The 17,618-nt window shown below is 39.8% G+C and overlaps 1 protein-coding gene across 5 annotated transcripts in view; it reads right to left on the bottom strand.

Moving 5' to 3' along the window:
* rgs3a (regulator of G protein signaling 3a) overlaps positions 1-17,618 on the bottom strand; it is a 275,278-nt gene that overhangs the window by 94,446 nt on the left and 163,214 nt on the right. For 4 of the 5 annotated variants that reach the window (XM_048613560.1, XM_048613559.1, XM_048613561.1 and 1 more), the window contains 2 exons: positions 13,861-13,972; positions 935-975 (listed from right to left, as the gene is read on the bottom strand). In XM_048613560.1, coding sequence (XP_048469517.1) covers positions 935-975; positions 13,861-13,972 — 153 coding nt within the window. Of the gene's footprint in view, positions 1-934; positions 976-5,910; positions 5,960-13,860; positions 13,973-17,618 lie in introns of those variants that run through there. The other variant, XM_048613565.1, reaches the window with a different exon arrangement.

Below are 17,618 nucleotides of genomic sequence, written 5' to 3'. Positions count from 1 at the left end.
CAGTAGAAGCGAACACACATCCTCCCTGTATGTCCATCTTTCCCTTGTCTGGCCTATTCCTGCTTCAACTTTGAATGTTGACAATAGCAAATGTCTATTTATTCATCCCTCCTCAATGGCATTGTGGGTCAACGTACAGCAGGTAGACTTCAGTGGTTCAAGAAGGCAGTTCACCACCACCTTTTCAAGGGCAAGTACAGATGAGCAATAAATGCTGACCAACCAGCAACATCCACGTCCCACAAATGAATAATAAAAAAAAAACTGCAATGACCTTTTCCTGCACCTGGCATAAAGATGCAATCAATTATTAAGGAACAAATCTGTCAGGTGGAGGGTAATCTATGTGCATATTCTCAATAGTGGCATTTAATCTCAATCTTCGACCACGCCTCTGCTAATGTCGTTGCGACTATCATATATTCCATTTTTAGTTTAACTGGTTTTTCCTCTTAAATACTATAAAACTTGTAAAAATTCTTCACATAGGAGAGGATGTTTCGTGAAGCATACACCCACTCAATCTATTCCAGCCTTTCCAAATTTATTTCACCTATACTTTACTGTACTGAGTTGGATTAAACCTAAGTACTTGTGGTGAGAGGATATTACCAAAACTGTGAAATGCTCACAGAAGCACAGCGTATGTCTGTCTAGATTACTTTGAAAATCAACCAAAACAACTAAGAGCTGAAGACACCTAAGCCTTGTAATTTTTTTCAAAAAGTGAAAACACCAGTTATTAAATCAACAGTTTATTTTAGGTAGCACCTTTAAAGTAATGAAATGTCTGAAGGCTCTTCACAGGGACATTAAGTTGTTTGAATAAGTTTTTTTTGTTATGTTGACAACTAAGAGAGAGAAAGAAACAACGTCGCAAGTTGGTAACATTCACGAAATACTTTTACAATTTGAAAAATATATAAACACATACCTCAGCATACGTGATGCAAAACTGCAAGTCTTCTGCTGCACCTGTTAAAGCAATATGGATATTAGTATTTTTTTAAAAATGAATTACACTGCTTTGTAAAATTGCACACACATGAAGATTCATCTAGGATTTATAAAAATATAGGAGGTATAATGAGAGAGAAAAGCTTATCTATTTCCTCAATAACTGGGAAACAATATCCTGTCACAGGAACTGCTAAGTCAAAGAACAGTGCCAACTGAAGGCACAAATAGCTAATCTATATCCTGGGAATTTGTAAAGAAAATATTAACTTGAATACTTTAACCTTTCCATGATCAATTTAATTTTGTACAATACTACCGAACCTATTCTCTCGTCCTGCGGGCCTCCATGACTTAGACTAAATTTTATTTCTTTATTCACTCATGGGATGAGGGCATCGCTGGCTAGGCAGCATTTATTGCTCATTCCATATTGCCCAGAGGGCAGTTCAGAGTCGACCACATTTTTGTGGGTCTGGAGTCACACGTAGGCCAGACCGGGTAAGGATGGCAGTTTCCTTCCCTAAAGGACATCAGTGAACCAGATGGGTTTTTCCAACAATCAACAATGGATTCACTGTCATCATTAGATTCTTAATTCCAGATATTTTATTAAATTCAAATTCCACCATCTGCCATGGTGGGATTCGAACCTGGGCCACCAGAACGTTGTCCGTGTCTCTGGAGTAACAGTCCAGCGATAATATCACTAGGCCACCGCCTCCATGAAATGCCACCTCCCTAATCATCTTCTCTACATTTAAAACCAAAAACTGCTCTCATTGTTCATAAGTGTCCTGACAACAGAACCAGAACTTCAGATAAATTATCATGCAATAATGCTCCAAACACGAGGAGTCTCTTTTTCAGTGCTCCCTATTTTTGGAGCAGTGTCAGGGCTCTTGGACTCTTTGATCTTCATTCTCATCCCAAGAATAGCAGATGCCCTCACTTTCCAGCACTCCTCAATCTCAAAGTTGATAAACGTGTGGTCAGATGGGCTGATTGAATTCTATTTGCTACCAATCTGGATAAGTGAGGGGCAATGCACTTGGTCAGGATAAACAAAGCAAGGGAATACATGATAAATGGTAGGACTTAGGAAGCACCAAGGATTGGACAGATCTTGGTGTACCTGTCCATCAGTCCCATAAGGCAGTGGGAGAGGTAGATTGTGGTTAAGGTGGTATATAGGTAATTGCCTTTACTAGTCAAGGCATAGAGTTCAAGAGCAGGGAGGTGATTCTGGAACTGTGTAAAACACTAGTTAGGTGACAGAAAATATATTTCTGCCAATCAATATCTTAACTAAATTCTAACCAAAACAAAGGGAAAAAGTGGAAGTATGTCAGTGTAGTTCCAGTCCAATGCTCCAACCATTTGGTTCTGACAAGTGCAAGTTCCACGTTCAATGGCTGGTTGCTAAGATCAAAAGAAAAGTTGACATTGCTGCGACAAAGCTGTCACCTGGGCGGAAAATCCAATACTTGGCATACACAAGCACTTCTTCCAAATTCAGGTAACTATTCTGGTAATTTAAAGCCACATTAAAGGGATTTTTGTCTATCCATGTGACCACCATTTCCCCCCTTCTCCACCCGCCCCACCCACACCCACCACCCCCTCCCACAGGTAGATGTTGGGTGTAACAGAAATAGTAATGGTGTTGAATGCCGAGGGGAGATAGTTAAATTCTCTCTTGTTGGAGAAGACCATTGCCTTGAACTTGAGAAGCACAAATTTGATTAGTCACTTATCAGCCCAAATCAAATGCTGTCCAGCTCTTGCTACACGTGGGTGGGTACATACTTCCAACATCTGAAGAGTGACCAATGATACTGAACGTCATGGAATGATTAGACTGTATTTTCTGGCCTCATATTGGAAAGAAGATCATTGCTGAAGCAGAAGATTTGTGTGGTAAATGTCATTATTCTGTGGAATTCCTGGAACAAAGTCCTGGGGCTGAGACGATTAACCTATAGAAAACATCAACAGCTTCCTTTAGGCTAAGCATAATTCTAGTCAATGAAGAGCTTTCTTGTGGTTCCTATGGATTTTTTTTTTAAGAGCTAGGACTCCTTGACGCCACTGACTGTCGTTCCCATGTTATATCTCTTGAATTCAACTCTTGTGCCTATGTTTCGACAAAGACTGCAATGAAATCTGGAGTCAAGTGGCTGAACACAAAGTAAGCATTGGTCAGTACATTGGACTGAAAACATGCTGCATGATAACACTGCCAATGACGCCTCCTATCACTTTGCCAGTGAGAGGGAGGAGATGGTTGAGTGGTATTATCACTAGAATATTAATCCAGAGACCGGGTTATGTTCTGGGTTTCTGGATTTGAATCCTGCCATGGCAGGTGGTGGAATTTGTATTCAATTTTCTTTTTTAATGTTTCCAGAATTAGCAGGCTAATGGAACAGTCAGAAAAACCCATATGGCTCACTTTTGGGGAAGGAAACTACTGTCCTTGCCTGCTCTAGCCTACATGTGCTTACAGACAAACAGCAATATGGTTCACATCTAACTGCTCTCTGAAATAGCCTAGCAAGCCACTCAGTTGTAACAATCGCCAGCAACTCTTCATAAAAAATGAAAAATTGGACGAACCACTTGGCATTGACTCAGGACAGGAAACAATGGCAAAAACACCTTGACTCTGCAAGGTGCTCCTTATCTGGGGGCTAACATCAAAAGTGGAAGAGCAGTCTCACAAGCTCGTCAAACAACTTGACATAGTCATATCTTACGGAATCATCCGGGATGCTACCATCATTTCTGTATATATCTTGTCCCAGGGCCAGCAGAAGAGGCAGCACATTAGTATACAGTTGGAAGGGACTTGCTTCTGGAGTCCTCAACATTGCCTCCAGACATCATGAAGTCTCATGCATCAGGTCAAATATGAGCAAGGAAACCTCTTGTTGATTACCGTGTACGTGCTCTTGCATGAACTCCAGTTGGAAGAGGCACTAAAGGTGGCAAGTGTGCAGAATGTATTCTAGATGGGACATTTCAATGTCCACCACCAAGAATGGCTCGGCAGCAGCACTACCGATCTAATTCGAACAGACCGAGCAAATCAAGACTAGGCATCCATGAGAATTGTACTCAAATATAATCTGCAGTCTCATGGCTCATCACATTCCCTAGTCTACGATTACCATCAAACGAGAAGATCAACCAAGTCAGTGAAGGATGCACAATGGCATGCCAAGAGCAACACCTAGCATACCTAAAGATGAGGGGTCAACCTGGTGAAGCTACAAAACAGGACTACTTGTGTACCAAATAGTAAGTGTCAGAGGTAAGCAAAACCACAATCAATGAATTAGATCTAAGCTCTGTAGTCCTAAAATATTCAGTCAAGAATGTTGATGGCCAACTAAACAACTCACTGGAGGAGGCGGCTCCACAAATATCCACATCCTTAATGATGGGGGTGCCCAGTGGAAAAGATAAGGCTGAACCATGTGAACAATTTTCAGCCATAAGTGCTATTCCATCTTGTCCTCCTCCAGAGTTTCCCAGAATCACTGATGCCAGTCCTAAGCCAATTCGATTTACTCCATGTGACATAAAGAAATAGCTGGATGCAATGGATAATGCAAACACTACAAGCCTTACAACATTCCAGCGATAGTATTGAAGACTTGTGCTCTAGGACTTGCCACACTCTAGCCAAGCTCTTCCAGTACAGTTACAACACTGGCATCTACCTGACAATGTGGAAAATTACCCAGGTATGTCCTGTACACAAAAAGCAGGACAAATCCAACCTGGCCAGTTTGTGTCCCATCAATTTACTCTTGATGGTGGCTATGATGGCTACAAGTGCAGGTCAGAGGCTAGAAATCCTGTAGTGAATAACTTTCCTCCACACTTCTCAAAGCCTGTCCACCATCTACAAGGCACAAGTCAAGAGTGTGATGGAATACTCTTCATTTGTCTGGATGAGTGAAGCTCCAACAACACTCAAGACATCATCCACGATAGAGAAACCCACTTGATTTGTGCCACATTCATTCCCACCACATCAATCTAAGTAGCTGCAGTGTGTACCACTTACAAGATGCAGTGCAGAAATTCACCTAATCAAAGGGAGCAGATAAATGTGAACAGCTTCACCTGCAAATTCTCCACTATCACCATTCCTTCAGTGTTGTTGGGTCAAAAGCTTGGAAATCTTTCCTTAATAGTATTGTTGATTTACCTACAGCACGTGGACTGCAGAGATTCAAAAAGGCAGCTTACCATCACCTTTTCAAGGGAATTAATGCTGGCCCAGCCAGTGGCACTCCATGCCATGAGTGAATGAAAAACTTGATTGAGACTGGAACGTGACAGTAAAGGACTAGATTGAGACTTCTCCTGCTTCTTTTGGACAGAATATCCCTAAGCAGAGCCAATGTTGCCTCTGTGTTAGAACAGCTTGGTTTTAGTTCTGCAGGACAATGTCAAAGTACACCAACTGTTACGTTGTCAAGCAGTGTAGCTCTTGAAGTGTTCAATGCTTTCAACCATTCCTGGATATCACAGGGAACAGTTGCAATTAGCTGAAGATCACCTTCTGTAATGGTGAGGAAATCATGAGGAAGCCATTCAGCATCTACTCAGCATTTCTGGCTGAAGATAGTTGTAAATGCTTCAGGCTTGTCCTCGTTTTTTTTTAAAAAAAGCACTGATATACTGGGTTCCCCATCATTGAATTGTGACCTAAAAGTGTACATTAAAGACAAACTTCAAATCTGCAGCATTTACAACATAGAAAATACAACTATAAATAAAGTTTAAAAATATCTTGCCGGTACTATGTAGATGCTGTTTATAAGCATGCTTTCTCCACTCCTTAATATCCTGAAGAGGTTTTGGCAAAAACCATGAATACTGCAGTACTCATTCCTTTGAGAATGAGAAATGCATCACAGACTGAATGTAACTCACGTGGCAGATCTCTGTTCACTTCACCTTATGGTCTAACTCAGTTTTGCTGGAAGAAGCACTTGCTGAGAACTATGCCAATTCTAAACCTCACTGCACAGTGGCAGTTGTTGCAAAACTGAAGGTAACCACAGGAAATGTGCACAGGGACGATATCATTTGAAAAGAAATGCCTTTTTTGTACATAATTTTGAAGAAGTCATTTGGACTAGCTGAAGGATCATTTTAAAACATACAACAGTGCATCATGCTTGTTAAACTAGAATAAACAACATGAGGTGGCTCAATGAATTTGAGCTGCACTTGAGTCCTTTCTTTCCAAAAAGATGATTAACTAAATTATTCTGCATCTTATCATCAATTCCTTAGAGTGTACCAGGTCCTGATACAAAGTTAAAAAGCAGGGAAAGACATAATAAGCACAGCCAGTCATTTAAAATTCTCACTGTATAAATTTGGCCTGTTCAGATATATTTATTTAATGAATCCCAATGTATTTTAAAATATTTCATAGGCAAAACCTAGATAAGATGGAAATGTGATATTGCTTTTCACAAATTAAAGGGCACTTATTATCTAAAGAAACTGAAGTTCCCCTGAGATACTGAATTAAACTGTAAAATGCTGCAGTGAGAGATTACAAATTTGTTCATCGTTAAAATACTCCTTATTTATATGCTTAAATATATGACAAGTTTTTTTTAATTTTAACTGTAAATAAAGTGTATTAATGACAACATAAATTATGAGTCTTAAAAAGACCAAGTCTTCACGCATTAAGGCAACTCTTCTTTCAACTCATCAGCAAAACAGGTCCAGGTTAACAGCGCAAATTCATAAAGGGACTTATTCCCTTTAAGATGTTTCTTTTAATGGCAAGAAATGCAGTCACACACCATCTACCATGGTGCCTACATTAAACATACATGTCAATTACCTCAACCACTAACTCAGGCACCACACGGTCAGAAGGGATCACGTGTAGGAAAATCAACTACAGGCTACATATAGTATGGGCATTACTGAACAAAAACGAAACCATCTAGTTACAGAGTGGTCTCTATTTGACACTTGAAGATGAATGAAAAAGACCAGGGATATAAGATAGGCTGTTAGAAGTGTGGTCTTCTGCATTCTTTGAAAGAACTTACATCACCATGCAAAAATTAAAAAACTGCTATTTTCCCAGCATTTGAAAGAAAAGTGATATAACGAGTACTTAGTGCAATAAATTTGATATATGCATGTGATTGCTCCATTGCGTTACTATTATGGTCAGTGTTCAAATTTAGGTGGCATCATTAGCATGACCCAGAGTACAACAAAAGCATTTCCTTGTAACAGGAAATGGATAATAGTGCCTTTTGGACATATACTTCATCTCCTCCAAAGTAGGTCAGGGAATCTTTGATGAGATGTTGCTTCATTTGAGTTGTACACTATTTTATTTCAATGAGAGAACATAGGCTTCAGCTGAAATATTGTCTTCAATTCCAGACAACACCCTTTAAAAAAGATGTCAGACCCTAGAGAAAGTGCAGAGATTTAAAATGCCACATTGCAGTCTCATAGCTACGTTAGTGTAGTAAAACACCATAAAAATAAAATTATAGCCAAGTATCAAAATAATTTATTTTCTCAAGGGCTATTCTTGATTATTGGGGGCCGCCTTTTGATATGATATTAAACTTCTGCTTCCTTTTTAGAAAAACTGATTTTGGGCAGGCGAACATGAATCCAACAACAATTGAGCAGCTTTTCTTCAGCACTACCTTTACCCACACCAGCTGGTATTAATGTAAACTTAAGGCCCTGGGAGGTCAGATTCTTCTGGATTGACAAGATTCCCAGCATTTTCTTCATAATTATTTAAAGAAAGAAAATCTGTGTACGTAGATAGCCAATTAAGCCCGTCAACAGGTGCACTTCTATAGCAGAAATTGTCAAAGAAAACCTCTTAACACTCAATATAATTTATTCAACGAATATCAAAAAGGAACAAAAGACACCCTAAAGGAAATAACTTTTTTTTTTTGTTTGGTTATCTAACAGTTTATGAACATGAAGATTAGGCCCTGTCGAACAGTTTTAGCAAGAAAAATTACTTATTTTAAGAAAACGTGTCAGGAAATCATATACATCCATAAAATAAACTGCCACTGTGCAAGTGAGCAATGCTGCCCACTCTCTTTCTGGTCCTGAAAGGCCTCCTTCTCACCTAATCCCCTTGATGCCTTCTTCAGAGTCTCTTCCGTTTCAAATGTTACGGTTTAATGGCTGCCACAGTCTGCTTATAAAGGCACTTACAACAGAAGTAGATGTTGCCTGACTACAGCAACACAAGCTAGAACACTTGGTATAATTGCTTTCTTCCACTCATTTCCTTTTAAATAAAAAGAACTGCATGTACTACAATTTGAATTACAAGTTACACACAGTACCCAATAGGGTGTACATGGTCACATTATTATTCATTAATAAAAGTGTTTTAACTCTAGTCAATTCCACTTTTATCAGTCTCTGCGCATGTACTACACACACACACGCAGTCTTTAATTCAGGTAAAACCTCAAATGGTATGTGAGAGAGTTGTCACTGGCTGTTCTGGTACCTGCTCATTCTTAGGATGATATTATTCCTCTAGGTAATTTAATTCCCATGGCAAAACTGTTGCAAATGAAACATCTGCTGATCCGTTGTTCTGCAGACTTTTCGTTACCGTGCTTGGTAACATCCTCAGTGCAGCCTCTGATGAAGCGTCGGTGTGTTTTCCCGCCTGGTTTTTAAAATCTGGGGTCCGTTGCAATGGATTGCCTCACTTCCGTGTTTCCTCCGTAGTGGAATAAATACGGGGTCGAGTTCAATGTGTTTATTAATAGCATGCTTCGTGGAGTGCCATGCTTCCAGGAATTCTCGTGCCTAGCCTGCCAAACGAAGCTGCGTGCGAACACTATTTAAAAGGGCAACAACACACTGCAGCAACATAGAACTACGCCAAGAGGAGGAGGAATACCTCTTCCAAGTGTTCAAGGATAATGGATATCCAAAGAACTGGGTCAGGAGATGCCCACGGGAACAGCATCAGAAAGATTCTACATGCCCCGACACACTCATCACACTACCCTACATCAGGAACACGCCAGAGCTCACCACAAGACTTCTACGACCGCTGGGCATCACACTGGCACACAAGCCCACATCAACCCTACGACAAGTGCTCACCCGAACTAAAGACCCACTCCCCGCCATGGACAGGACCAATGTCATCTACAAGATCCCCTGCAGAGACTGTGAGAAACACTACAGCGGACAAACAGGAAGGAAACTAACAACGAGAGTACATGAACACCAACTGGTTACAAAAAGACATGACTAATACTCACTCATCTCAATCCACATGGACAAGGAGAACCACGACTTCGACTGGGACAACACCAAGATCCTGGGGCAGGCTAGGCAGAGACAAGCACGGCACTCCACGAAGCATGCTATTAATAAACACATTGAACTCGACCCGTATACATTCCACTACGGAGGAAACCCGGAAGTGAGGCAATCCATCGCAACGGGCCCCAGAGTTTAAAAACCAGGCGGGACAACACACCGACGCTTCATCAGAGGCTGCACTGAGGATGTTACCAAGCACGGTAACGAAACGTCTGTGGAACAACAAACCAGCTTGGCGAACCAACCAACCTCAAAACCCACAACCCGAGCTACAGATCTACTCCAAAAACCTTAGAGATCTGCTGATCCATTTCGGTTGCTGGGGAAACAGTGGCCTTTGGCACTCCAGTACTCTCTTCTAGCAACAGAAATGTTATTGATGCTTTCAGGCCACATTTTCATTATTACTTCATGCTGTATTTGAGACTTTCATCTTGATACATACTTTGCTTGATTGAAACAAGATGCTTACCTTTCAGGTTCAGTCTGCTGTGTTGATGACTACTGAAACGTGTTGATTTGACGCTTCTCATTGATTCATGAAGTTATCATATTGTGTCTTAACATCCTCAACCTTTTTCCACAGGGAGTATTGCACTTAACAGCATATTAACAACATACATCTATTTCCCATGCCCGTATGTCAAGTCAAGAAGTCATCAAGTGAAATGACATTCAGGAGGAGGCGATGGCCCAGTGGTATTATCGCTAGACTGTTAATCCAGTGACCCAGATAACGTTCTGGGGACCCGGGTTCAAAAATGGCAGATGGTGGAATTTGAATTCAATTTAAAAGAAATGTCTGGAATTAAGAATCTAATGATGACCATGAATCCATTGTCAATTATCGGGAAAACCCATCTGGTTCACTAATGTCCTTTAGGGAAGGAAACTGTCATCCTTACCTGGTCTGACCTACATGTGACTCCAGACCCACAGCAATGTCGTTGACTCTGAACTTCCCTCTCGGCAATTAGGGATGGGCAATAAATGTTGCCTAGCCAGCGACGCCCTCATCCCGCAAATGAATAAAAATAAATTCTTTAGACACACTTTGGAACAGAAAGAAGCAGTTTGAAGAAGATGCTTTGAAGTAGCTTGGGGTCATACTCCACTGTCATTTTGTCTCTCCGAAACAGGTATCAATTAAAATGCTCACAATCAAAGACAATAGCCATGCACTCTTTAATCAATCTGAGTGTAGCATTGTTCCATTTGCATTAATGTCCTGAGTGCAAATACAACTAGTTAACCTTGCTGCATATGGGTTGCTTCCAGCCCTGTCTCACTGGGATCATACTGCAGTGATATGATGATTGTCATCATAGTTACTCAGCAATGATATTGTCGTCACGACTTGTTTGATTCTCGTGAAAGCTGCTTTGTATCCTGCACCACAATTCCGCTGAATGTCCTTTGCAGTGGGTTCATTTGCATCATCTTTTCTGTTCAGTTTCAGATTCATCTGGCAAACCCTATCCAGCTGTCATGCTGGATTCTAACTGGCATCTTCTGCTGTGCTCCCACATCCATAGACTTGTAGGTCATTCACAATGGCTTGCAAAACAGGAAAATCACTGCCTGTTTGGGGATGTTGTTGCCTTGTTATATTTCTGGAGCAGTCCAAATACCAATTGTCATGCTGTGGTAATGATGCATATTAAATGTTATTTGGGAATTTCAGTTCTTAAAATTGAGGCAGATGGGCTTTGGTTTCAGTTTTGAGAAGGACTTTTATTCAGAGGTGGACAAGTGACCTATACGCATAATTTGTAAGAAAGCATGTGACTTAGTGCCTAGCAGGATACACGTGATGTCAAGTAATTAAATGCAATGCTGCTGAGTTTGTGACATATAGAAAAAAGGAACACTGGTCGTTTAGTTTGAGTTCAGTTCAGAAGAATCAGGTTTCAGTTTCATTCTAGCAGAGGAATCAGGCTTTTGAGTTCAGAAGAGCAGTTTCATCACAGCAGCAGGGCAATACACCCAATCTCAGATGCACTGTTTCCGATACCAGGGTCCAGATGTTCTGCGGAGTGATGATCGAATGCAGATTGGTACTGGTAGCCCTCTGGTTTACAAAAGAAATGTGCTCCATATTTCTGGTAGGAGATCCTGCACAGTGCTCCCTCAGAAATGTGGAAGCATAACTGCATTCTGACAATCCTTTCATAGTGTAAAACTGTCAGGGGAAGGCAACCTTTTCACAGCAGTCAGCTGCCTCATTCAGAAATTCATAGGAGCAGACAGCCGCTTTGACAGTAGCTGTTAAAGGGTAAGTACAAAATATAAGTGTGAAGTAACACCACTAAGGCTGCTATCCTATTACCAAGTCACCCTTTATTTACATGTGGAAAGTCCTTGAACTGATCCAGCTCCCTCTGAGCTAGCTGTCGGAGTAACAAGATGTCTGACACTCCTGTTTTTTGTCTGTCAGCCAGGGCTCCCTGTTTGGGCCAGATTAAGTCCCAATCAGGGAACTCATTCTAATGAGGTCTACTGGCAGACATCATTACAATCTTTACAGCTGGCTGGGCCAGTATTTATTGCCCATCCCTAACTGCCCTTGAGAGGTGGTTTCACATGATTGGCCAAAAGACCGTTATCTAGAAGATAATGTGGTATGAATGCACTACACAACAAAAGTTGAAACATGTTTCAAGAAGGAATATGATAAATACTTGATCACACTGTTCTGTAGATGTTGCAATGACAGGGATGGCAAAACTATCAGCATCTACCATCATTCATGTACTGAAATGGACAGCAATCTCTGATGTACATAGATGCACGGAATAATGTGGAAATCCAGAGGTCCGGCTGATGATTCTAAACTTCTTCTAACGGTACACTGTTGAAATACCTCAGCCTGCTATCACAAGAAATAAGTTATATTGACATTGTTAGTTTCACTGTGAAACTAACAAGAGAAGGTAACAACTTCCACCTTAATAAATGAGGTGTAACTATGTTCTTAAGTGTACAAGCTTCATAAATACTCCTTTACACCTCAGCTGCCCTTAAAGGCTAATTGTTTATTTGTGGGATGTCAAATTGCTTCATATCCATTAAAAAAGTCACATAAAATAATTACAACTTATTTTTTTAAAAAAGGGCAGAAATGAAAATGGCAGCAAGTTTAGTCAGTGTAATCACACTCAAATATTGCATACATTTGAGATATTACAATTTTTAATGGCAGATTTCAACTAAGAATCTGCATTACTGTTGCTGCTAAAGCAGATGTACCATTTTGTGGAAAAGGTACACAAAAATATCCATTCCCTAACTGTCTCTCTAGCTAGTCAAGTTTAACAAAGCAGGGAAAACTGGGCAGTACTATTAAGAAAACTGGCAACACCTTCATAGCAAGCATTAAGGGTTTTTGTGATGGCAAGCACGGAGTACTTTTTAAAATTGCATTGACTTTTTATTTACAATGACACGTGACAAGTCCAAATGTGATTCCTCCCTGGGATATAATAAACCCAATTTAAGTCTAGCGATGTTAGAGAACTATTTGATTAGATCAGCTCGGAAAAGGTTACATTCTAATGCAAGATTGAACCACAAATTCTAATTCTATCCAATTTAAATCTTTCAATGTCAGAATGATTCAGAGATGGTGTCAGAAACTCTACACTTTTACTACTTAACTACATCTATGCTTGCTAGGAGAAGCAATAGTTAACACAAACATTTACACAAAGCAGTTATATCAGCAGACATTACATGAATGAACAGACAAAGCCAGGGATCCATAAAGCTAAAATCTGATATGTTTTTCCAGAGATTAGGTGATCCTGTTACTGCTTTCACTTTGCCAATCCGGAAGTTTTCTTTTATATTAAAGTGCATCAATAAAACAAGTCAGGTCAAGGCTTAAAGAGCTCTATCTTCTTTTAGATCAGCACACCAAAAATAAATAATTGGATTCCATTAAATCATAGATTCAATTAAATGTTGAACAGTTAATTACCATAGATCACAGCCTATAAATCAGGTGGGTATACCAGACCACCCCATTTCTCAGGCCCATGTGTATTTGCATATATGTGGTGCAGTGTTTGACTTTCCTTCTCAGTCAAGGCATGCTATACTTAATAGTAGTCAGAGTCAATTCTTCACCCCACAAATGGATGTTTTAATTACTAGCACCTTATAACTAGGTGCTTGAGATGAAGAAAACATGGCTGCATTATAAAAATGCACAGGAGTTTAAGACAAACCCACACAGAGCAAACCCCACAAGGTGAATGACAAAGATGATAACCACATACACATAGCATGCAACTCATTTTCCCTTTGCTTTTCAAGGGATTTTTCAAGGCCTCAAAGGTTGACTGATACAAAGACAGATAAGATGCCTTAGATGTCAGTGTATCAGTGAAAAAAAAAATGCAGCATCTGGAGAGCAGGTTTATGGTGCAAGGGATTATTTGTTACTTCTATGTAAATGCTGTAAAATATTAGTTCTTCCATAAATATCTTGTGGGAGATTCTCACCTTCCTCTAGCTCCATATTCTGAAGGAAAAGAGGATTTTGTAGAACACTACAGTGACCCTGCTCGTCCTCCTTGGTCAACAGCATTAAGTCAGTATAGATGAAAACGCAGACCTGTGGAAGACATAAGGATTAATTCAATACTTGAACTGGGTATTGATGGCCGTTTTTTTTTTTAAATTGCAAGTTAACTCATGCTATATTGCTAAAGAGCACAAAACACTGAACTCTTTTGAAATAACCTACAAAAACTATTTTCAATAAATATAACTTGTTTTAATGACCTCAATGATTGTATAATCTTAGCTACTTTAACTGAAACTAATATTTCAAAAGACAAACATAAAATAATTTAAATAATATTAACAATTATTTAATAACTACTACTGTATTGGTGAAGAGGTGCCTTATCCTGAAAGCAAATTCATAATGACAGTTGAAAGCATAGGTAACAACAACTAGCATTTATACAGCATCGTTAGCATAGTAAAACACCCTAAACACTTTGTAGGAGCATTACAAAACGAAATGTGACTCCAAACCATGTTTGGTGATATCAGTGTACAAAACGACATAAAAAAAAAGCGAGGGTAGAAGGGGCACAGTATAGAACAGAAGCAACTGCAAACAAGGCTGCTAATGTTGGAGCAAACATAAGATGGGATGCAAGAAAGATCGTAGTTGGAAATTTAAGAGTGGTGGTGATTGTTGTCAGGCTAAGGAAGGGAATGGAGATGGGGGAATAGGCAATGAACTGAAAGGATATGAAGTCATGACTAGAATTTTAATATTGAGGAATTACTCAGCCAATGCAGGCCAATGAACACAGAATCAATGGGTCCGTGAACATGTGGCCTGGGAAATGGATACCAAAGTTCTGGATGAGCTCATAAAGGATGCAAGACTGAAGGTCAGCCGTGAATATACTGCACTAGTTGAGTCCAGAGGTACTTGAGGTATGGTTAAGATTTTCCAGCAGGGAAGGAACTGGAATGATGGCAAGGATGTGCAAATATGCAGCTCTGATATGTGGTCAGAAGCTCACCTCAGGCTCAAATATTGCATAACAGTTACAAATGAACTGCTTGATCTGGCTGGGCATTGAACTGTTGTCAGAGAAGGACAGAATCAGTGACTAGAAACAAAACTTGTGCTGGGGACTGAAGACCGTGACATTGGTCTTCCCAACATTTGACTGCAGGAAATTTCTGGTCATTGAGTATTGGATGTTGGAAAAATAAATAAGCAGTTGGACAACTCAGACTGAAAGGATCGATAGAGATGGTGGTGATCGAAGTAGAGCCATCAAGTGTGCACGTCCTGAGACAAATGTATGAGATACAAACAGGAGTCAAAAATAGATCTTTGGTGCCTTCAGAAACAATGGTGCAGGAAAATAAGCAACCACAGTTTGTTCTCAGGCTATGATCAGATAAGGGGAACCGGGCACGTGTAGTATCACTAAGCTAGATGATGGAGGTGGTGTTAGAGGGTTGCACGGTTTGGTTGCCAAAGTTTGTTTGAGGAGAGATTTTATAATGCATGTGTGAACGGGAAGGGACAGTACCTGAATAGGCAAATACTGTTTAACAATATATGTCAACAGGGCAGCGAGGAAGGCAACTTGCATGATCAGAATTTAATGGCAGGACTGCAGTATCATTTTTAAAATTCTATTTCCACCTGGCAGCTGAACAAATTGGTAGGCTGCCAAATACTGGACAGGAAGGTTAGCAGTAAAAGGCTGCAACCAAGATGTTTTGATGACTTTTGATTCTGATGACTGGCTAATTTTTGAGTTCAAGTCTAAGTGAAACCTGAACTCTTAACTTTCTAGTTCAAAGAGTCGTGGGTATATTGAGGATATTATGCTCTCGGGCACTTTCAGATGAGACATTAATCTGTCCCCTCATGTGGAAATACATGTGAAACTGTACTTTATGAATAATAACAAGGGAGTTTTTCCAGCATCCTGGTCAACCTTTAGCCCACAAAACAACAGCACGAAAAACATATTATCATTTATTTCAACACCTGTGGGAGCTTGCTATCAGCACACCAACTATCATATTTCCTACATTCAAACAGTTTCCACACTTCAAAAATACCTTATTGGCTGTAAAACCTTGAGGTCGTCTGATATTGTGAAAGACACTGTACACATACAAGCCTTGCTATCTCTCAACTACCTGCGAGTTCCATGTAGGTGCCTGGGACTACATCATGCACTCAATTTAAAATACAAATGGATACAATAACATTTTATTCAGTATCAATCTAAGGTATATATGATCAGAACCAATAAGAACATAGATGATGCACTTCCAGACATTTTGGGAGAAGGCTAAGTGGACTGCCCAAGCATGTAGTCATACCAGTGTAGATTTAAGATTTAAGAACATCTGACTTATGAATGCGATCCCATACAGGGGCGTAATTTTAAAATATCTGATATATGAGTGTTTCCTGTACTTACGAACAATTATTCTATGTCATCTTGCATTTTGTTTCAACTGCACACAAATTTTTGAACAGACTCAAGACAAAACCAGCTTGCAATCTGGGGACTGCATATATTTGGTAGCAATGTAAAGTAGAAATCCAAACATACTTTCTGACCTTACAAAAGCGGCTACCTAAAGGAAGGCGATTCCCAAAACATTCCCAATTTTTGTTGCCTGATACTGAATACAAATGAAGTCACTGGATAAATTATGGTTGGCAGTGATACTCTGTGGGTCATCAACAACCTAAATCTGGGGATCAAATATCAATGCAAGAGGAGAGTTAAAATGTCAAATATTCAGCCATTTTGACATTGCAGTAGATAGTGAATGCCTGGACAGATCGCAACAGACAGTTTATTCATCACCAGTGGTGATTTTTCTTTTTTTTTTTTTTTTACACAAAATGTGCTAAAGGAATGTAAAATAATAAATGACTATATCTCCTATCAATCAAGTTTATGGCATACACAAACTATTTTTCAAAACAGAAATTGCTGAAAAATGCAGATCTGGCACTGTCCGTGGAGAGAGGTAAGTTCCTGCAAAAAATGTTTAGATCCAAAGCCTGTAGTTGTTACATCTCTTAAATAAAGGAATGAATTGTGCAGTGAACCATCAGACAGCGTGTGGTTGGTCAACTTCAGGCTCCTTACAGATATTATGTCAAAACAAAACTAACTGAACTATGAAACTGCAGGGAAAGGACAGAAACGTAGCACGTGATCAGTGGTCTAAACACATTCAACTCAAACGTGGGTCTGTACAGATTTGCAATGAAAAAATAAAATGCTGCAACACTTCCCAAGTCTGGAGAAATTATGAGAAAAAAAAAAATCAAAGATGAAAAACAAGTGTTTCACCCAGAAAACTGAGGATTCCTTCCACACCTGAGGAAGCTGGCAGAGGAATTCAACAGGTGATTTCAGAAATGAGAAGTCATGAAACAAATCATGTTTGTCTCACATCTAATCATTCAAGTGGGCATTGGTGGGTTAGCCAGTAAATTCCATCAGGTGTGTGATGTACAAAACAGTGGAGTTAATATTGAGGTAATTACTATACAAGATAATAGTGAACTGAAAGTCAATTCAAGGATGAGTGATTTTTAGGGACTCCGAAAAATACCAAAGAATGAACAAACACTCCCACAATCCTCAGAGATAGCAGGAACTGCCGATGCTGGAGTCTAAGATAATGAGGTGTAGAGCTGGATGAACACAGCAGGCCAGGCAGCATCAGAGGAGCAGGAAAGC

Source organism: Rhincodon typus, chromosome 28 (genome assembly GCF_021869965.1).
Source record: "Rhincodon typus isolate 14 chromosome 28, sRhiTyp1.1, whole genome shotgun sequence".
In the NCBI taxonomy this organism is placed as follows: domain Eukaryota; kingdom Metazoa; phylum Chordata; class Chondrichthyes; order Orectolobiformes; family Rhincodontidae; genus Rhincodon; species Rhincodon typus.
The sequence above is the reverse complement of the archived record's forward strand: the minus strand, read 5'-3'. Positions and strand labels throughout refer to the sequence as shown.